At 38.4% G+C, this 22,944-nt stretch overlaps 1 protein-coding gene across 3 annotated transcripts in view; it reads right to left on the reverse strand.

Annotated features, from left to right (window-relative positions):
• The window catches only part of PKNOX1 (PBX/knotted 1 homeobox 1), a 45,658-nt gene extending 23,133 nt beyond the window's left edge, over positions 1-22,525 (reverse strand). Inside the window, exons 1-5 of one of the 3 annotated variants that reach the window (XM_054057122.1) lie at positions 22,389-22,525; positions 11,602-11,684; positions 7,067-7,168; positions 4,260-4,387; positions 2,933-3,104 (exon numbers count right to left, since the gene is read on the reverse strand). In XM_054057122.1, coding sequence (XP_053913097.1) covers positions 2,933-3,104; positions 4,260-4,387; positions 7,067-7,117 — 351 coding nt within the window. In that variant the 5' untranslated portion in view covers positions 7,118-7,168; positions 11,602-11,684; positions 22,389-22,525. Of the gene's footprint in view, positions 1-2,641; positions 2,734-2,932; positions 3,105-4,259; positions 4,388-7,066; positions 7,169-11,601; positions 11,685-16,934; positions 17,811-22,388 lie in introns of those variants that run through there. The other 2 variants (XM_054057131.1, XM_054057140.1) reach the window with 2 other exon arrangements.
• Positions 22,526-22,944: the final 419 nt, after the last annotated feature.

Consider the following 22,944-nt stretch of genomic DNA (forward strand, 5'->3'; position numbering starts at 1 on the left):
ACTGCTGATTTATCTAACCCATATTTTATCAGTGTGTCTATGAGAACATTACACAAGACAATGTCAGAAGCCTTACTAGTCAAGATAAGCCACATCCACTGCTTTTTCCTCATGCACTGAGCCAGAACTACTGCATTCCAACTATTAGATTTCAGATGTGCTTCTGAAAAGAATTTTGGATTACAGAGATAAGACAAGACAGTACATCTGCATTGAATTCAGAGAGTTACAAATGAAGAAAATAACCTGAGGCTTAGCAAGTCAGCAGATCTGCTTTATGCAGAAGAGAATTAACTCTCATTTAAATCATGTATTGAAGGAAAGTATATTTGAAAAAAGTCTTAACAGCCATAGAAAATTTTATTGGTGTCTTCAAATGGACACCTGATGTGCAAGAGGCACTCCGGAGGTGTCACTGATAGCAGTAACAAAAACCCAAACATATTAGGGAGTGAAAAAGATAAAGAACCAATTCAAAAATTATATGCATTCCTGGTAGTCAACTTTACAGATACCTGGGTGAAACCACAAGATCCTGAAACTGGTTATGTTATTCGTGGAATTCTGTGCACAACTAATTCTTTCAACAACCAAAAGTCCCACAAGACTTTATACACGGGCAAAATTAGTATTTGTGATGAACTGCCATTTTTAGCCTGATTTAGTCTTCCTCAGAAACTAATGTCTTTTTAAAGTATTTAACTCCTTTTCCTTCAATAACTTTTTTTTTCCCTCCCCAGAATTTGCTCGAGTGCTGTCTCGCTCAAGGAAGATCTAAAATGATGGTACCAGAGGCCCTCAATATCCAAGGATATCAGCAACTCCAATGGAATAACTACACTCTTCACAGAGAGAACACCTCATTATAAACATTCTGAAGTAGTTATTTCTGCTAACAAATTTAGACAATCATTACATTGTGCTACAAGTATTTCATAAACGTAATACAACAGCAATCACATTTCAAATTAAAAAAAAAAACAAAACCAAAGTACCCCACATGACTGCTGCTCACGTTAGGGCAGTAACTACAGAAAAGAATTACAGTTTATTTCCCTTTGCCATTATTTTTCTTCTTTCTTAGTCTGTTTTTAATTCCTACAGTGACAACAGTCATTCCACAGGGTTTATTCATGGAACTGTTTTGGTAGGTATGTCGATGTATCTTTCTAATTAGAAAACTAAGTCCCCGTCTGCATTGCTAAAATTCTCATGTGAGCTGCATCAGAATTTGCCCACAAAGATGCAATAATTAAGATATTGAGATTTTGAGGGTTTGATTCTGTTCTAGTTGTAACTTTGGTCAAAGTAGCCAATTTGTGTTCTTCAGTCCTTAATTTATAAGCTGAGAATCTTTACACTAATACCAAGTATGTATTGCAGCATTACATATCATATTACAAATCCTCCTCTAGCTGCTTTCTTATCATTCTCAAGGGCATTGTTTTGGGTCACCTTCTAACACAAAAACCTCATTTGAGCCTCAAAATGTTTCCAAAATTAAAATAAAAGCTTCTGTAAGACAAACAGCTCCACAGCCAAAGCTGTAAAAGAACTTTTTGAAAGCATTCCTGCATGTGGGTCAGTGCAAACTGAATTGTGTTAACTTGATCCATCCTTGAAGAAGATTTAATCTAAGGCGACTTCATATTTACATAGAGTAATATCATTGATGCAAAGTATTAACATATTTAAAGCCCGGGCACTGTAACCTACAGTTAAAAGGATAGAACAAGTAGCTGAGATGGTAATTTTTATGTCTCTCTTAGCTAGAGCTGTAAAACTTTGCCTTATTCTAGAATATAACGTCTTCTCCCTTCTTTAGTCTCATACTGGTCTTATTATTGTAGCGTTATTTTCCAAGACACTATTTAAATACTACCTTCTCAGAATATAAGTACTCTAATGTTTGGTCATAAAGTGCTTGGAAATAAACCGTTATGCAAAATGACTAGGCTGTTTGCAAAAAAAGCAACCAAAACTGACCCCTCTTTTGCTACAATATGTGCCCATCCTAACATATTGTTCACTGCCAATTCAAAAAGCATCTTAGATTTGTTTCTTGTTTAAGTCTTAGCTTTAAGAGCTTTCTCCAGGTACATTACCTTAGCCTCCCACACCAGATTTTATGTGCTCACATAATTCCTTCTAGATATCAGTTTCAAATCATTACCACTTCTGTTGTTTACAACCTCTCATCAATTTAGTTCCATCTGTGAACTGCAATATTTTAAGTAGCCTTTTCTCCTATGAGGTAGACTCAAGGATGAAGACTTCTTTAATTATACACTTCCCTTACAGTAACAGGTTTTAAATGAAACAAAACATTTGACCTTTGTAATTCTAACACTCTTGAATACTATTAAAATCTAGTTGCAACAGGACTCTAAAGAGACAAAGGCAAGTAGATAGTTTACAAACTAGCATGCCAAGAGAGATGTTAACTCGAGATGCAATTCATGAGGGAGATCAAGGGACTGGGGAAATCACAGTTTCACTGCAGGAAAGACTTTCAGAAAGTGTATAGGAGACAGGGACACACAAGAAAGCAAACTATGTATGTTAAAGAGACTCTAATCTCATCTTATTGCAGCTCTTCTAGATGAACCCTGATTAAAAAAAAAGTCAGAAAAAAACTTACATCAACAAGTTTTTGATAAACATGTCAACTTGGCTATGGCAAGCACATGTCTCTGGTCATTTCTAGAATGGGAAACAACTGTGGAGGGCTCACTGTAAGTTTACAGATAAAAGGGAAAAAAGGGGTCAGAAGACATTTTTAAAAAATATTTTTTAGCATTAACATAAAGAAGAATCTCTTGTAGGAAGAAAACTTGAGAAGGAACTGTAAGCAGCAGTTAAGATCAGAAATTAGGAAGAATAAGCAAATGTGATGATTGTCTCAGAAGTAAAAGCAGCAGTTCATGCTTACCAAATTATCAGTTTCTGGATCTTCACAGAAAAAAGGTTTTCCTTCTTTCTCCTGCTTCCTTACAAAATTTTCAATATCTACATCAAAGCTAGCAGAAGTTGTGCCTTCTGAGCCTTGTGTAGATTGTTCACATTTTTCAAATAATAGTGCTAACAAGGGAAACAACGGGTGCCTGCAATAAAAGTTAAAATATATTAATAAGTATTTTTACTTATAAGTTACCTACTGAAAAAGACAGACATCTATCTCACATAAGGTAACGCTCATGTAAGAAGCAGAAAGACATGTCTTGGAAAAGACTGCATAGAAAGCCACCAGGCAGAGAAAAACACGATGAAAGACTGGTTTGATTTTCTTTCATTTTGATTTACTGCATACTCTAGAGGTAAGAAAAGCAGTAAAATATGTATATTTAAATAAAGAGAACAATCACAAGCTAAAAAGCTATGGTGTGTTACTTAGTTCACTCTAATTGAGTAGTAAGAGACACACCAGTACAGTGCCTTAGAAACGAGGATTGGGATGTACAAATAGGATGAATGCAGATTTAAATTAAGACAAAAACTGATAAAATTGATCTGTTCTTCAATGTGGACCTTATTTACATATCACAGATAACTTTACAGAACTGAGAATACTATCCAGGCTGTACTCAGAGGCCTCCTATGAGATCATGCTCAGAGCAGATGATTTTGTTAGCACAAATCTGTAAATGAGTGGACACATCTTTCTGCTTCAATTTTTTTTGTTTGTACTTTTTTTTTTAACCTGCAAACTGGTAATAATTACATTTTTCTAAAGTACTTAAAGTGAACAAACACTTCACCTCATCAAAAATGAGCAAACTGCTTAGCACACCACTTAACACTGGAAAAACCTCAAATCAGAGTGCTTAAACATCAATACTTAATTCAGTTTGAGCTAATTTGGGCAAAAGATCGTTATCAGTAAAGAAAAGGGAGTAAATATTGACCTAACTAAAACAATAACAACAAAAAGCTCACATTAAAGATAAAAACTACAGTACAACAAATAGCGACCATAGTTCAACAGTCTAAGTAGCTTGCTACATTTCACTTACGCTTTAAAGGCAGCCACCCTTACATATTCTTTAAAACTATGGTGAAACTGAAGAATCCCAAAATAAAGGGAAGTTTTCTTCTTGGCTGAAGAGTGACAGTGAAGCTAATTTGATCTCATTCTTTCTCTGCAAGCTATTGAGACAGTTAGCCAAGATATCATCTGATTTTAAGCTAATTATTAATTAAAAAAAAAGTAATCCTTTATCCTTTACCCTTCAAAAGACAGAACACGAGTCCATTACTACCTGTAAATGGCCTGCTTGTCTGCATCCATTGGAGTCTGAGATTCTACAGGGGCAGGACTCACCCCTTCTGCATCAGTTTCAGAGCAGTTGGGATCTTGCTCAGTTTTTAACTCTGTTACTACTTGCATCTGCAGAAAAAGAGTAAGTTATAAGTAAATCTGTATGCTTGACGTAAAATAAGTTTACTGTTTGCTAAGGAAATAGCAGCATAAAGGGCTACTAAATTGCCAGAAGGTTGGTATGACTTGGCAGTTACTCAAAAAGCCTTAGCAGGAACAAAACCCCCCTTTTAATCCTTGACACTTTTTGATGGGTATCTTAAAGGTCACTTCAAATTTCAGTCCTCAGCTTTAAAATGGGAATGACAGATATTAGTATATTGTTAAAGCTGTCCTGAAGAGATACTTTTGGAATAGGCTAAAATACATTGCACAAAAAAATTTACGAAGATGTTTGCATAAGAATCCTTTAGGATGAAAACAACAGTAAAGAAATTTTCTATTCTTACGTTTCTTTCTTATTTCTTACTATAATTTATATCAAGATACTGAAGAAAAGAGATCCTGAAGCTTTTCCTGCCATCAAAATGCACACTTTCTTAAAAAGAACTGAAATGTTCTGTGTCCTTCCAATCTTTCAGTTACCCAAAGCATAACCTCCCCTGACTTTTACTGCTCAAATTTACATATAGTAATAAAAAACTATTTCAGGAGTATCAAGCTACTGGAGAAAACAGCAGTAATGGTTTCTACAAATCCATTTAACACATAGCTACACAATCTGCCACTACTGGAGAAAACAACATAGAGCCAAGGCTAGTTCTACTGAGCACCTCCTAAATTGCACTAGGTGGCCGATACTGCCTTTGAGATGCTTTGAAGGTGTCCAAAGTGATTTTCCCACCACATTCATATAAATATCGTTCAGACTAAAAGGTCTTAAAGGAACCCAACCTCTGAACGTCATGGTTTCCACCCTGCAACACAAATTCCTTAGTTTTCTCCCCTTTGTGCACTGAGAACATCTGTACAATGACACAAAAATCACTGCAATTTTTTTTCCCCTACTTTAACACTAAGAAGTTTTATCTCAAGTAAAGGACAGACACTGTTCTAGGTACCACCAGGTAGCCAGAACTCACACCTGTAGAAGACAACTGCAAAGAATGCAATGCGCCTCACTCTTTTCCCATGAGACATATGTATCACATCGCTCACAGGAGCCCTCCAAGACGGGAGCTGACCTTCAGAAAGTACTAGAGAACCTGACTGACAAATTTAATTTACTTCCACACAAGATAAACAAAAGGAGTTTTTTACTATCCTCAACATGTCTGGGAGAATCAAAGGGTTTGTGCTTTATTACCTGTCAGGGCCAAGGCATCTCCTAGTAAAATCAGAAACAGAGAAAATGCCAGAATATCCTACCCAAGACAGCAGCCTGCCTTGCAAAAAGCTTCCTCAGCAAGCATAGATGATTGTAAAGACAGAATGGTTGCAAAAAACCTATAAGATTAATGGATACATTTCCTGGCTAATGACAAGAAGGAAGGGAAAAATAAAAGGGGATGACTTAAGTGACTATAAATTTTGAGCCATACATCTGCAGGCTGTGCAGAGAAAGAAAATGTTCAGTTATCTCACCAGAAGGAGGAAATATCTCACTGTCAACTATTTTCTGTGGACCATTTCCAAACAATGACAGCAGCAGGCACCTGAATTACCTGCCTATCTTGGTCACCGAGAGCTTAACATAAAAAAATAAATAAAAAACCAACAAAAAAACCCAAACAAAAAAACAAAGAAAATCCTCTCTCCAAACTAATTCCTTACAAAAATATGTAGTGTTTTCACTGATGTGTCACAGGAAGGCATGTATTTGCTGGGGGGGGGAATAAAGTAAAAGATGTAAGGGAGGAGACAGCAGAGAGAGAAATTAAAATTGCAATAAAAGAAGCAAACAACAAAAACCAGTAACCCCAGAATGCATTCAGATAAACATCTTTTCATAAGAGATGGGAAAAGTTGCTGTTTTTCTTCTGACTGTTCACCACTGTTACCATCTGCTGATAGAAGTACTTGAATTCACTGATTAGGGCTGACACACAGTAAAGTAAAAATGGGTCTTCAGAGCACAGGCCGGGGCATGACTTGTCTCCACTTAACAGTATTTTAATTTAGCAATTCAAATTGTTGCAATATACAGCCTGTTGTACAAAAAAAGAAGCATCAGACATTTCTGAGTATGTTTCATTATTCCAGCTGTTTGTTAAGAGAAATGAGAAACTGGAAATCCACCGACCAGTTTTCTAACTAGCAACTCTTATCAATAACCTAATTAAAATATTTTACCAGTTTTCAGCCTGCAGCATAATGCCATCAACATAAATGTAGTCAAAGTAGCATATAACTCAAGACAATTACTTGCTGAAGACCAAGTCTATGACTGCATAAACGTAATCTATGTATTGTAACTGCCCACACCCAAAACCACCAAAACATCATACACAAAAAATATTATGACTTTCCTAAAAGTAGAAGCATTACAGTACACAAATCATCTAGAGTACGTTCAGCACTAAGCCTCTTATCTAATGATTCTTCCAAAAGTTAAGCAGTGTCAAGCAAAAATTAGCTAAGCCTTTAATAAGCATCTGAGTATTAAAAAGAGAGTGGTTTATCACTTTAAAAATCTTGTTTGTTAAACAGGAACAGATACTTAAACAATGCCAAAGTAGGCATTAAAGTGACTACCTTTTTTCTCTTGCTAACTGTATTTAGTCCATAGAGAAAGAAAAACACACTTACCTGTTGTCCATCTGGATAGTTGTCTATACTTAATGTCTGTGTTGCCATCATGGTTAATAAAATGTTAATTATGTCAAATCATCATAAGTATGAAGAAGTATTCTTAAAAAAAAAAAAAAGAAAAGTTATAAAAGTGACCATGTAGAATTCAGTTCTAAAAGATGGAAAAATATTATTATTAATAAGGATTTATGCACACCTCCTCCCCCAAAATCTGGAAGTTTATTGACAGTTACGTGCATTTTCTCAAAAAACAAAAATTTGGAAAATGCAACCAGTTTCATTGGCAAAAAGTTCACTGTATCATTTTATATTTTAACCTAGGACTTTTATATTTTATACCTTTTATATTTTATTTATATATTTTATATTTTAACCTAGGACTTTCACACACACCACCTTCAAGTAAACTTTAGCATTTATTTTTATACTACTTTACCAATTTCTTCTAAGGTAATACAAAAAATTGGAAACAAGGAAAGATTTATATTCCTGCGTTTTGAAAAGGCTTACAACACATTAAGCATTACTGTAACTGAAATAATAATTGTCTACACTGAATGACTCAAAAGTAAAACGTGTTAAAGAATACCCTATTTATTTGTGAGTAAGAAACCCATTTTCTAGAGTTCAGGTCTGAAACCACTTTTAGAAACCAAAGATCGAAATCACTTCTGACATAAGGAATCTACTGTCCAAATCACTTAAGGCTCAACAAAGAACGAAACAAAGAATGTAACAACTTTTAAACAATTGGGTCTGTGTGATTATCTAGCTTCTAAAGTGATCTAGAAATTAATAAGTATCATTTTCATAGACATTTGGTACTTTGGGAGGTATTAATTTTAGTAGGACGTATAACAGAAGTAAATTTATGTGTGCTATTCCCTCTACGCATTAGATGGAGTTTGGTGCCTGGTGAGTTAAACATTTTTTTTAACGTCAGACATCTTGTAATTTAAAAAAATAGCATAGCATCACCACCAGATAGTTTATCCATCAGATTACTAATTTACATGTCATTTTCTTGTCAGATTAGCAGCCATTACAACTGAAATCACATAATTCATTGAGCTATAACCATTAAATACTACCATAGAACTCAATTTTCCATGACACGTAGGAGTCCTAGTGTTCAGCTAATATAAAAAATATTCATATTAAAACAGACAAAGCTCATGCCTTGAAAAAGATTACATCCAGGTTTAATTCCAGGTTTTCTGCTTTCTTCCCCTTATGTCAGTATTGAAGAACTAAGTTTTAGCGTTTTCATCAATTTAAGATGTGAAATAAAATCTATTTTCCTTGTAATCACTACAAAATTTTCAACTATTTCATAAATCCTTCACCACTGCATGTCGCTAGAACGCATGACCATTTTGAAGAACAATTTTTACATTTCTAGATATTTTCTTCTACAGATTATTACAGTCTCAAGAAAATGTTTCATTTAGGAAACATGGAACAAATTTCTAGATTCCTTTCTTTGTTTACTGAGTTTCAGGCACAAAGACAAACGTAACTCCTCAGGACATTTCTCAAGCCTTACTTTGCATCAGTTCTACTCCAAGTGCAACTCCCAAGCATGACTGCAATTTCACTAGAGAAGTTCACCAGGATGACATAAGCATGACTTCCTTTACAAATAGGTTCTTGACTTTCACTCACTCATGCTTAAATGGAGCTGAGAATCTAAGCCATTTTACACACACAAAAGCACTATGGGAACCACAAATATGAGCAGACAGAACAGATCTTGGTTCTGGCATCAGGTCATGTGCTTACAAAGCTGAACAAGTTTCTATTTGTAGACAACATGCTCATATCATCTTAAGTAGCTTGTGGAATACTAGCTGAAAGGCATGCTACAGATTAGGAACTTCCGTGCTAAGGTTTTCCTTAAAAACACAATTTACAGAAGAAAATAATAAAGACTGTGTTTCGAGTTCTCCTAATAGCTTGTCTAATGGTTTGTCTATCTGTCTCTATAGAACACCTCTTTAAAACTCAAAAAATATTACTGATTTCCCTACCAGAATAAAATAAAAGAGGGAGCACCATAAATGCACTCACTTATAGGAGTACTTCAGATTTGATTTTTTTTAATAGTTAAGAAAAATTTTAGGTTAAATTTAAATCACCATTTGCCACAATAGAAAAATTAAGATATCTTTCAAAATACTTTAAGAGGACACATTCTTCCTGCTCAAAACGCACACATTTCATTTCTGACTGCAATATCCAAAGCACAGACTAGACTACCGCCGAAATAAAAGTAAGTTGAATAGATCAACAAAAAAAGGGTAAGCACTATTTAGCATTTGTTTTAGAAGCTGAAAAAGTTCATCACAAAACATTGTTAGATAAATTGTTTAGCTGTGGGAGAAAGATGAAGTTCTTAGAAACAAGGAAATAAGTAAAATAGTCATAGAAGAGGAAGAATGTCTAAAGAGTTAGTAAGGATGTGAGATTATAGTAGCAACACAAAGAACAACATGGAAAAGGAAGCAATGAAGATAACACATGTAAATCTGTGAAGACAATAGGAAATGGCAAGCATTACTGGAGAATCAGACAAAGTTCCTGGACAGACCCTTCCTTCCAGATTTCTGTAAGAAAGAAACATTCCACATACAGAAATCTCCTAGGTCACACAAAGGAAGAAAGGGGTTCACAGCTTTGAGCCAGATCCATAGATTATTTCATCAAGAAGGACTTCTGCCTTCTCTCCCAGGGAATGGCTGGAAAGAATGCTACGTGGGTATATCCTTTATTTCCCATGAGAGCTTCCCCTCTGACTTATAATTACAGTAGAAGAAGATTAAGCTATTAGGCAAGATAGCAACTGATGAGATTTAGTGAAGACAACTACTGCAAATCAAGAAGAACAAATTGAGCTAATCACATACTTAGATCGAGGCAATTAACTGAGGAATTACTTTGGTTCACTAAAGAGAAACACCTCCTCATTACCCAGTAGTTGCAAGAAACAAAGTATGTTGAACTTTAAGAAAAATAACTGAAAAGGTATTTACACATTTGGCTTTTATAACCTAATTTAGGATAGATCACTCAGTTCTAGTTAGCAGTTACACAGCCTAAGCAGATGCTCATTCCGCAAACAATGACACTAGATGAAGCTGGTTTTGCTCCCAGATGTCTATATCTGCCACCCTGCCAGAGCTAATTACTTCCACAGCTCTACTACTGAGCTCACAGAACACGTGAATGATTTCTGATTCCTTTTACATAAAGTCAGCTAGGCTAGTTCAACCCGCTGTTAAAGGTGGCTATGATGTAAAACAGCCGACTTTGTCTGAGGCACATTGCTGTGCACTCATACAACCCCTGCTCTTGGCTGACCTATTAGTGTGGTAATTTCTGGCTCATGCGTGGTGATCATCAGCTCACAGCAGGACCATCTTTAACCAGCACAGCTATACCAAATACTACAGCCTAAGGTATCTTAAGTGAGCCTAAGAACACATGACTTCTGGGCAACTTAGCTTTAAAAATGTCAATTATTCTTCGTTAAATTAATCATGAGTAGAAGGAAAAATATGAGTTTGTGTTATATTCAAAGAGTTACAAATAAAACAAAATAACCCGAGGCGGAGAGAGTCAGTCAGTCTGCTTCTTGTAGAACAGAATTAACTCTCATTCTATTTATTTTGCAAAAAAAGTGAGGGAAACCCAAGGAAATGTTTATGGTCATGTAAACTGGAAGCTGATGCATGAACGGTAATGAGAAACTCCACTGATATCTGCTACAAAAGGGAACTTATAAAAGCATTGTGTTCTGCAAAACCAATCAAAAGGAAAAAAAACCAAGCCTTTAATAAAAATAAGTATGACAGTAAAACAGAGAGGAAGCTAAATTAAGCTAATTTCATAATTAGAAATGTAGACACTGCACAAGTTCAGGAGTATGTAAGCAAAGTGATTAAAGGTGAGCTGAAAAACATACACAAAGCGATCACTTAATATACATCACTCCTCACTTGCTCTACTTACTCCTTGAGAATAAAGAGCAAAGGGACCACCCAGTAATGTTAACATAAGGTGTAAGCAAGCTGTTGGAGTTCAGTAATATCATTTTTAACATATACAAGCCACAACAGATGTTTGCAAGAGATATAAATAGTTATGCCTCAGGGTATAAACTAACCACAACTGTCACTGGTTGTGAAGAAACTACCCAACAGACTTGTTAACAAGTAATCGTTCCTTCTAATTTTTCCCTATACATGTTCCTTTGAAGTCCTTCAGAGAGAAATGGACAACTGGCAGATTTAGTATGGCTATTTGTTCATTCTTACTTAACTTTAGTCCTGGCACTTGCTCTATAAGAAAGACCTTTATATATTCACAAATAAAGTTAAAAATAAAGAAAAATTAAAACAGCAAGCCTGTTTGACACATGAATAGTACTTAGAACTGGCTTCACTTTTCATCAAAATACATAATGATGTTTGATTCCAGGGCACGCTGCCTTCTAAAGGAGATAAAATACTGGCCATAAGAAAGCTGCTCACCCCTTTCCTTCAATGGGCTGAAGACCACATTATCTTGTTCCAGCAGAGTGATCCAAATGACGTACAATGTAAAGGACAGAAACCTAAAAAACAACAGAAAAACATTCAGAAGGAGAGAACACAGAACATACTTTGAGACTGAATACAATTGAAGAAAATATTTTGATTTGTTATGTAGTTCCCTCTCTAAGTTTATTTAAACTGACAGGGTTTTTGTTTTTCCTTTTTAATACTCTCTAATTAAACCTGCTATGCTATTCCATGCTACGAGCTGAACTTTTCCTCATCTTATTCCACTCATTCTGTGTATTTATCTTTGTCTTTGCTGACACCTCTAACAGAAGACTACATTTGGACAGCTTACTCACTTGCTGTTCAGCCTTCATATTTTTCTCTGTGGCTCAGTGTCTGTCTGCTTAGACTAGACAAGACACATCCCAAAAATAAAACTATGAAATGCAAATAGGAATAAGGCAGTGTTGTAAAGATTAAGCATGAGACCAGGAAAGGTGAAAGCCTTTTTTTTTTATTTTTTAGATTTATGTCTCCTTTATAATCACGCTTTGATTTACCATGGAATGTATTTTAATGATGGCCATGATCAAGTAATCTACTACATGATAAAAGCTAACAAAATACAGCAAGTGGTGTGAGCCATTGTTAGGATCATGTGTTCTGTGAAGACAGGTTCTGCTACAGGATTATTCAGCAGTTTTAAAAAGCTTTCAAAAACTGCCAACAAAATTACTTATAATTATATTTCATAGCACCTGTTTGATATATTGGAACTACTTTTAAAAAGTAGTAATGATTGTGAAAGCAATGCAGGAAAGATTGTGAAAATGTATTTAGAAAACAAAATTGCTTAAAAGCATTTTAAAAAGCCTGTAGAACTACCTTAGGGGGAGTTCTAGACATTGACGCTGCACAAAGGCCATCTGAAGTTATATGATGGCTAAAACACACAGCTGAGATCTTGAGCCAGATTATCTCCATTTCTCACACAGACAAAAGTTCCTGTATTCTCAGCTTTGCCAACTGCATAAGAACTTCAATGTGAACAACTCAAACACTTCTGAAAGTCAGATGAAGCTGGTATTCAGATTTGAGAACCAAAATTTATCCATGTGTAGTGTAGAGGTAATGTTTTTCAGACGAGTTCACAGAAAACTAGAATGTTAAGGGCCACTCAATATAGATGCCATCTCTGGTTCATGAAATCTAGCTCTAAAAGAGCAGTGAAGATGCTCTGCGGAGTTATAAGGCAATACAAGCTCCAGTCAGTGGTTGGAGATGAAATACTGAGCTAGAAAGAGTTTCAGTCCAAACTGATACACTTAGTCTTGAAGTCTCAAGGGGCAGATGACACATTAGAATTAATTACCACTTTCTCTTAAACTGTCAAAGACCTATGTCCCCAAAGAATGAGCTGCTCTCATATCTGCAACTTCTTAATTGTGTTGTGAGAAGACAGTGTATACCCACTGAATCCGGTCTTCACACGCTATTTATCTTTTATAATTTTGGTACTCACTTTTACCCACCTCAACTTACTAGGCTATTTTCAAGTAGAGGACTTCTCACACTATTCATAGCATCTTCTGAATTTAGATCACCACCAGACAAATAAGGATTATCTATTCCTCATCTCTGCTCAGACGTAAAGGACTATTTCACCATTGCAAATCTGAAAAAATCTGCTCCCTTCACTCAGAAACAACTGCAGGTGAGAACCAATTGAGCCACTGCTGCCAGATATGGCCAGTCAAAAACCTCTCACCTATGAAGAAGTAGCCCTTGCCACCAAAGCATTCAGCTGAAACTCTGGAAATGAGCAACTTTCCAGACAGCATGTGAGATAGAGGTCAGAAGAAATATAGGCCCAGCTGAAAGATGCTGCAGAGGAAACAGTTTGGCTGAGAAGGAGCCAGAGGACACTGCAGTCATATTGCCTTCTTCCAAGAGACACTAGACAGCAATTAAGACTACAGTCTACCCTAAAACACAGAAAAAACCAAGAAAACTTTGACCTTGCACATTATGTCGTCTTGTACATCTTGGAAAGGGAAAGAACAGGGAGGAGAGGCACCTATTAAAGGATGGAAACAACATCAAGACACTTTGGAGCCTAAACTTGGACTTGCTATTGCAAATTTGTTTGCTTTTCTTTTATTCCTCTTGCAGATAAGCTTTAAAGTCATGTTATTGTAACAAAGAAGATACTGAACTATGAAACTAAAACCAAGGGCAACTTGCTTTGTCACTCAAAAAGCATATCACACTTTAAGATTTAACTACACAGTAAAACATGACCTTGTTCATTCAGGCATAGAAATCTCTTCTCAGTCATTCTCTCATTTTGCACGTCAGCCAGTAAGAAACAGACCTGTGCATACACTCTCATACACAAATATTAGCAGACATTAAGATCAAGAGACATCTATGTTTTTATAGATACAAATATTAATAATGAAGCAATACATAGAGTGTACATGACAACACACCATCAGGGATTCAGTCTATAATATCTTTGCTGCGGTGGTTATTTACTTTCGTCAATTTGCCAACAAGAGCTAGTCAGTAAAATTAAAACAAACAAATCAATATGAAGTCAATGCTTACAAGTTTATTAAAACCGTGCTCAATGAGAACGTATTCCTCATTCAGCAGCAAGGTGGCTTTCATTTCCTCAGTCTTATGTACTCATAAAGTAAGGTCATTATTTAGAATATACTTCTAGAAAGATGATGCTCCTGTTCAGGAATATAACAGCAGCCTCATGAAGTTGCACTACACAGATTTTGCTAAACAGTTAATATACAGCAGCAATGCTGTCAATGTCCCTGGGAGAGAAGCCAGCTCCAGGCTGCAGTGAAATGAGATTTACTTTGTGTCACTTTTCCCCCCCTTTATTATTTGGTGGTGCAACAAAGTCATGTATTTATTAATCTTGAGGAACACAAGACTGCATTAAAAACTAAACACGTTACACTTTAAGAAACTGAAAATTAATTAAAATCCACCAATTTCACAAGACTTAACAACAAAAGCAGAATTAAGGCATAAGGGTCTTTTAAAGAACTTCAGCTCCTTAATTGTGTATAAATCCCTTGTGTTTACACCAGCATATTTCTTGGGAAGCAAGCACAATCATGGGTCATGTTCATGGTTTATGTAATCAACAATTTACCACACTGCTTCTTAACAACAAGGAAGATAAAGATGAGAAATCCTACCAATCTAGTCATAAAATCGTGTCACCTCAGTATGCTACGTGTCCTGCCTCCAGGTAGCTTCTGACGTTGCAGAAGAAAACCTCAGATTGCTCTTCTAACCTTCTGCAAAATGAAAACTTCATTCTTCTATTGAAAGATTCTCTAATTCAAGAAACTTCCTGCAGCATCTCAGTTTCTCCTACCCATTTCATGCTGCAATGTGACCCTGCTTTATTAGCTCCATAAAGTAATAGTAAGGAATTAATGGGACTAAACAGAAATCTTGGAAAAAAGGAAAGCAAAACCTAGGAGAAAGTAAACCTCTTTAGTCCCCTTATTTAATTGCTGCAGGACTCCTGAGTGATTAAGGTATGAGGGAGCAAAAATATTTCCCATCACTCCCTCAACCATCCCCAATATTCACAGCGTAAATGAAGATTCCTTTGCGTTTTTTTTCTGTATTCTTAACACTGCAAACTGAAGGACTATATAGGTTCCTGCTTGGGAATCCTAGCAAACATCCTGAATCCTCACACATATCTATTTGTCACAACACAGAGAATCATTCCCCCACCCCTCAGTATTTGCCAAATGCGCTGTCATGATAACATCTTAGACCTCAAAAAAAAAAAAAAAAAAAAATCAAGAAGATAGCACAGCACCTGCCTTGCTCCCATTGTGGTAAGAACATTGCACTAGAGAGACTACCAAAACCCTGTAAATACCAGGGGACACGTATGAGCAGTTCCACAGCTGGAACCGATTCTGGTACAACCTTCCTACTTAATGATATTTAATTACTTTTTCAAACAGAATTTCATTAAAAAAAAAAAAAAAGAGAACTCCCCACAATTTCCCAGCATTCCCCACATGGAAAAACAAAAGGTTTGCATATGTGTGAGACAATTCCATTCCTTCGCCACTGAAGCCTCTGGAATATCCACACAAGTGTGTAGCATATCTCTTGCTTTTGGAGACACTCATTTTACCATATCTTTCCAAGCGAATTAAACCAAAGCAACAGGAAATTCTATTTTAATGATGATTTGTATCAGCACCCAATAAAGTATGACTGAAAATAACTTTGCTTTGTGTTTATACTTTGTGGTTTCATAAAGAAGACACAGAATAACCACCAGTCTCACTATGCCTTTATTGCTATTCAACACTTTACAATGTTAGCAGTTTATGTAAGCATATGTCATTTTCCCAACATTTTTGTTATAAAACGATAAAAGTTTCTAATGATTCTTTCTATGAAAGACTGAACTCCCAATGCTACTGAACTACAGCTAAAGGATAAAGAGTTTTATTTAACTAATAACTGCATTTAAAATGGACTTAAGATTTTGAACGCATAAGAAAATCCCCTTTACACGTTTTTGGCACTAAATCACTACCACCAAGATTAAGATATCCCATTGTCAATTATTTCATTTGTATGTCCTTTCTGATTTTATAATTAATGAGCCTGTCAGTGAGCCAAGCATTAACTTGGACTAGATGAATAAACTGCAACTTTCTGTCAAATCAGGTTCCAGCCAGTCAGAAACTTTTCCAGAATCTTTCCTCTTTTGACTCTTATGTCTGGCTCAATGCAAACAACTTTGCTTTGCTACCAAGTTTAGGCCCTAAAATGAAGTATTATTCTCTTTTTGAAATGGCGATTAAATAAAAATTCTTATTTTCCTGCTCTACTTCGTCCACAGCTCTTTAGTAATGGTGAACCAGAAACAATTACTCTAACTAGTTCTTGCGAGGAAGATGTGTTGTTCCTTCTGTTCTCTTCCGTTCCTGCTGCCATTGCTCTTCATGTTCCATTACAACATCCATGTCTATGCTCTGCTTTTCAGCCTCATACTACCCTTCCACACCACTGTACAGCCTATCCACACTCTCACCTCTTGCCCTCTCTTGTTCCCCCACTTCTGACCAGTAGTAACTTTGCTAGTACCATCCTTTTCAGGTTCCTGCGCCTATTACATTTCCACCAACCCTCGATCTCTGTTCCCCTCCCCTTGTCAAATACTAGTCTTCACCTCTCCACAAGTACAACTGCTATCTCAGCATTCCGGGGTTGAAGAAGCACATGTAAAAACTATTTAGGATCAAACTTACCCATCACCTACTGCTGTGGGATGCATCATGCTTAACTACTTGGTCCAGATGAAGACCGCACAGTCAGGTGACATGCAAGGACCAACAGACAGGAAGATACTTATGTTAGATGGAATATTCTGATAGTTTAGTTAATAAATATTTGCTGAGTAACAAGCATGAACTAATTTTTCAAGAACTTATGAACTGTTGAAGTTTCCAGAGGAATAGCCATACGATCTGTGTGAATGTTTACACTCTCTTCCCCTCTCTCCTCTGCAACACTAAATTCCAGAACTGAAGTGTTGATATCCTCTAAAATAAGCCAAAAATCTCCCCAAATCAACATATTTACTTTCTCTTAATTTTCAAAATGCTGAGTCACTGTAGCTCAAAGTTTCCAAAATAAACCTGCTCAAACATATTTATCATGGCAAATTTCAGTATGACTAAGAGATAAGCCACTGAAAACAACACCTAAAAATAAATAATTAAAAAAAAAACAGGTAACCTTACCCATGGCATCGCTACTATCATGGCCAAGAACACATACAAGCAGGCTAGAACACATAAATCAAGCGATCATCGACTGACCTGGGTGTTCTTCAGTTATAAAACACAGCATACACGTTTCCGTTCTCATATTCTCTAGGCATGTTAAACATGTATAATGCTCCTATTTCTGTTTTATGATTGCCTGTTTCGTCTGAATATAAAAGACTTGGACTTCATTTTCCAGTAATAAGCATTATAATATCGTCCCGCCTTTGTTTTGTTTGCTATGTAGTTTGAAAAGAGCTAAGCAGGATGTGAATTATAGCGACATTTCCTAGCCTCCTCTGTCCTCAAGAGAAAACCTGGGCAATTCGAAAAGCTCACAAATAACATAAATTGGAATTGGTCATTTTAAAAAAAAAAAAAAAAAAGCAAAACCAGATCCCTCTTTTAGTACACCTGCAGTAAGCTACCATATTCCACCTTTTTGCCCGAAGTGACTGTCAGTTGCAGAAGATGACAGTTACAAACCCACAGGTGCAGCAGGCTCGGGGACAGTACATCATTATTGCAGTCAGTCAGCTCCCATTTTCAAAAATCACCTTTTGGCTGTCCAAGTATTTAATGGCCCTGCTGTTTAACAGCAAATAGCTCTTCTATACACATATGTAGAAAAAAAATGAGAAGAACATGGCCTGGAGTAGTTGCTGTACTAAAAGCAAACAAGCATTTTCATATGAAGGATGACAAGGAAGCACACAATGACAAGCAGACCTAAGTTTTATTTCCACTTCTAGCACCAACATCATTTTTGCCCTTCAGGAACATTCACGACTTCGTAGCCTTATGCTACTGGCAAGGGAACAAAGTTACTGTCCTCTATATACTTAACCAAAGCATGCCCATGCTCTTTTAACGGCAAAGATTGGTATTTCCAGATTCTTGGTGTCATTTTCTACTCCACTCCAGTTCCATTTGGCGATATACATGTTCTACAGTTATGACATGAAGCAATCCTATTGAACAAAGTGAAGAACGTGCTAACAAACACAAGTATTTCACCATTCAGTTATCTTGGAGAGAGCTACAATGGTCTGGGTAAAATGCTTTGGTAACATCTGACATCAAGTAATCAGATGTCAGAAAGAGCTCCACCAGCAGTTTTCCTTGCTCTTGAAATCCTCTTGCTTAGAAAAGCAATAAGTTGGTTTACATTTTGTACAGCATTGAGCTGTGGTAAAATATTCCCCTCTGCCCCCTGAGACTTAACATTTGTAAACCTACAGACTCTTTCAAGTTATACTGAAGCAACCAGTTTCTGCAAGAGGGAATTAACATTTGTGGAATTCTAAATTTCACACAAGAAATAACTCAATCTTACTTACACCAAAATAAAAATATTAATCTGCTGTGTTGTAAGCTTTCACACATGTGCCAGCTTTGCAGAGGTAATATTTGGCTCCCAGACCACTACATAATACTCTGAAATACAATTTGGACTACATCTCTCTTCATTCAGGACATTAACAGAGCCATTAGAACAAGCAGTTCCACTATCACAGCAGTGGTTCTGTGGATCATTCACCGTTGTCCATTAGCACAGGGCTCAATAACAGCAGAAGACATTCATTTCCAGGAAATAGAATTGCTCCTAAACACTTCTAAACTCGCTGTGGTAGCAACCAGAATTATTATGACTTTATTACAGCACTGAATTTACAGTACAGGGAAAAATATGAGAAAAATAACAGTCAGAAAGCAAAATTCTGAAGAAGAAAGTACAACTTCTAGGAGGCATATCCATTTCATAAGACTGAAGTATTTAGGAAAAACACATATTTCATTCACTCTAAACTCCTTACAGTTGCATTAATAGAACACTCCAAGGACTTAGTTTAAAAATGTGAGTTTCATATTCAAAAGATAAACCAAATCTTTAGAATTGTCCCAAACTAAGAAAAAGCACCAATCAAAGTTATAAGTTACTTAATAGTAAACTAATTTTTTATATGTCAAAGTGAAATTTCAAAATAGGAAATAAACCCCAACCAACTGTAACAACAACATACACAAAATTTGAAAAATTCTCATGTGCTACCTTCCTATTAGCACAAAGGAAACAATAACAAGATGAACTGCAGTCCAGCAAAGCAGTTAACTACAGGATAAGACGATCCACTTCAGACGTGAGACAGGTATTAGTGTTCAGTTTATGTAAAGGATACACAGGCACAGATGAAAAAAAAAAAATGCATTCCCCAAAACCACTCGGGAGACCATGAGAATGAACAATTCAGTCAGTCTTCCAAGTCTCAGTGCAGTGCAACAGCCCCTCCACTATCTATCTTCACCCCATGAATGAAGTAGATGGAGCTATGCCTTTCACCATCTAAGTGAAGCTTATGTTGTAAGAAAACAGGGAAACCTACACTGAAGTTTTCCTCTGGCTATTTTAATCATAAGATGACAAGAAAATACATAAAGTGTTAACAGTCAACAGTAAAAACACACCATGCACTTCATTAAATAAACGGAAAATAGAACGTACATAAAAAAAACCAAACAGCGCCAGAATTACTTAGATAGATTTAAAAAAAATGACATACCAAAAAGCATGAAACCATTTCTTCAGACTGAATAAATGTGACATATTTTGGGTTTTTTTCCTCTCAAGGTTTTGAATACTTGAATGTAATTATTTTACATGGCTACACACAGACACACAAAAGGATAAATCAGCAATTTTATTTTACAGAGCTATTTAGAAAATGCACTTAAAATGCATTAATGTTGCTTGAGACCCTAGTGATCGTAAGATCTGGAAATACATAGAATGATTCTTTGTACAACCACAACAATTTGTTTCCTGGTTCAGTATAATCCATAAAATTTGTACACACAGCTAATGGGGACTAACTAGGACTCATTCTTAAACAAGATCCTAGCACTCACTCAGCTGCAGAAGCTACATCACTTTAATGACACATATAAAGGGATATAAACCCATAGCATAAGCAGACTGTAAACAGTTCATATCTGACAGAGGACACGGAACAACCCCCAAGTGCATTCACAGTACAGAGAATAGTGAGGCACAAATTTCTTAAGCTATAGTTCTTACTATTCTCCTAATCAAAACAACCTACACCGTTGAAACTTTGTGCAAAGCATGCTCTAGAATAAAATTATGAGCTAACTATATGCATGTGCTTTTGTAAAGACTAAGAAAGAATTCTTCAGTCTTCAAAAAACCCCACAATTAGATGTGACATTTAGCATACACTGAAAATTATCTACACCCTCTTGCTACCCTCTACAGGATGCTAGCTCAACTATTTTCCAATACCCACAGACCAGAATGTACCACCTATTCTCCCTATTTCAGTCACCTGCTTAATGGAATGCACACATCGTATTCCAAACAGGGACAAGGAAAAAAATGAATCTTGTCAGGATAGCCTCTAACAGCAACGTGACAAAATAAAAGTGGTAACTCATTGTACTGCATAAAAATTCACTTATGAGGGTATTGTTCCAAATCTAGTCTCATTCTCCAAAACCATAGTAGTAAATCATGTAGACATAACTGGCCAAAAGGGGTCACAGACTGCAGCAACAGATTTAAAAAAAAAAAATTATGATTGTGACTCTCTAAAATGACATTATATGTTCCCATTTAGGTCAACAGAAAATATTTAAGAACTAATAAAAAGGTAGTAATAAGCTAAACAGATAACCATCACACAGATGTGTTAACTACTTATATTTTTATCTGAGGAACTCTACGATCGACAACTGGTGTTGTGGGAATGAGGGAAAGCTATCGACTACCCCACGGAGAGTCGGGACACGTGGTTAGTTGAGGCAATATTTCAGTATAAAACCAACACTGGATTTATTATTGTTTACACACATCGTAAGCGCAGCCTTTGGGCAACGTCAAGTTTCAGCTCCTAATTGCGGCTGTGTAAACACTCGGGAAGCCTCGTTCTAGGTGTCAAGAAGTCTCAACCGAGCCGAGAGACAACGAGGTCACACCAAAAATAAATAAATAAATGGATAAAAAAGGAGGAAGAATCCACCTCTACGCCAAAAACCGCGCACACGCCGCCCCGAGCGCCAGCCGCGAACAGAAACCCGCTTTCTATGAACACAAGGGGAGGCTGGGATGGGGGGAAGCGCAGTCCAAGCCTCGCCAGCGATGAGAAGGAGGGTGACGGGGGTGTCTCCCTAGCCTCTGAGGGGGGCGGGGGTGTCCCCTTAGCCTCGAGGGGGAGGGCGCACACACCCCTCTCCCCCGGGCCGGGGCAGCTGCGACGGATCCCGGCGGCGGCGAGAGGAGAGGCCAGGAGAGACCCCTCCCTCCCGCCTGCCTGGCCCTTGGCGGCTTCTCCCGCCTGCCCAAAGCGGCACGGGCCCTTTAAGCGTCACGTCGCCCTCCCCACCCTTCTCGTCTCCCCCCTCTCTCTCCTCCTCCTCCTTTTCCCTCCCCTCCGCCGCCGCGTCCCCCTCCGCGCGGCGCCGAGCACCGACGCTCCCCTTTCTCTCTCTCTCTCTCTCTCTCCCTCCTTCCCCGAGCCCGCGACGCGGCGCGCGCGCGCGCCCTCCCGACGGCGCGCCCCCACGCGCGCGCGCGAGTCAACGGTTAAACACATAGACACACACACACACGGCGCGCGGCTGTTCCAGAAGCTTCCTCGCTTCTGCCCCCCCCCGCCCCGCGCCTCCTCCGCTCCGCGCGCCACCGCCCCTATTTCCCCCCCCCCGCCCCCCGGGTCTGGTGGAGTGCGGCTGCCGCCCTCCCCCCCCGCGCTGTTCCGCCTGCAGGGCTTCCCCCCCCCGCCGCTTCCCCACAAGCCATCCTCCCCCCCCCGCTCCGTCTCGCTGGTGCGGCTGGGCCCCGGCGGCGGCGGGCGCGCCGTGATGGATGGCTGGCTTGGCTTGGCTGGCTGGGAGCGGGGTTTGAGTGACAGCGCTTACCTTGGGTGCCAATCTTCGTCACACTGACAAGCGGCTGCAGCAATCGGGACCCGCACCGCCGCGGCGCGCGTCACCGCGCACACGCGCGCCGGGCCAATCGGCGCCCGCGCCGCCCGACACGACACCGCGCCGCGCGGCCACGCCTCATCAATATGCACCGCCGGGGGCGGGGCCGGCGCGCGCCGCACCGCCCCCTACGGCCGGCCGCCTCCCGGCTCGCGCTCATGAATATGCAGATAAGGGGGCGGGGATGTCAGGGAGGCACGCCCCCATCCCGGATGGGAGGGTGGGAAGGTGAAACCACCTCCAGGATAAGGGCGGGGGGGTTAGGGAGATACCAAGTGGCTGCTCCCAGGGGTGCGTCTCCCCGCCCCAGGGCTGAGGACGTGGCGGGGTCCCCACCGTGGTGGAGGCTGCCTTGGGGATCACGCAGAGCCATGTCCCAGAAGGAGGGCGAGGGACTTCTCCTCCCTGTGTGTGCTGTAATTGCTTGGCGTGGCTGCTTGGCGGGTCCTTGGCCACACTGTGACCCCAAACCTGCTCCCACCAAGCATAG

Source organism: Cuculus canorus, chromosome 1, assembly GCF_017976375.1.
Source record: "Cuculus canorus isolate bCucCan1 chromosome 1, bCucCan1.pri, whole genome shotgun sequence".
Classification (NCBI taxonomy): Eukaryota; Metazoa; Chordata; class Aves; order Cuculiformes; family Cuculidae; genus Cuculus; species Cuculus canorus.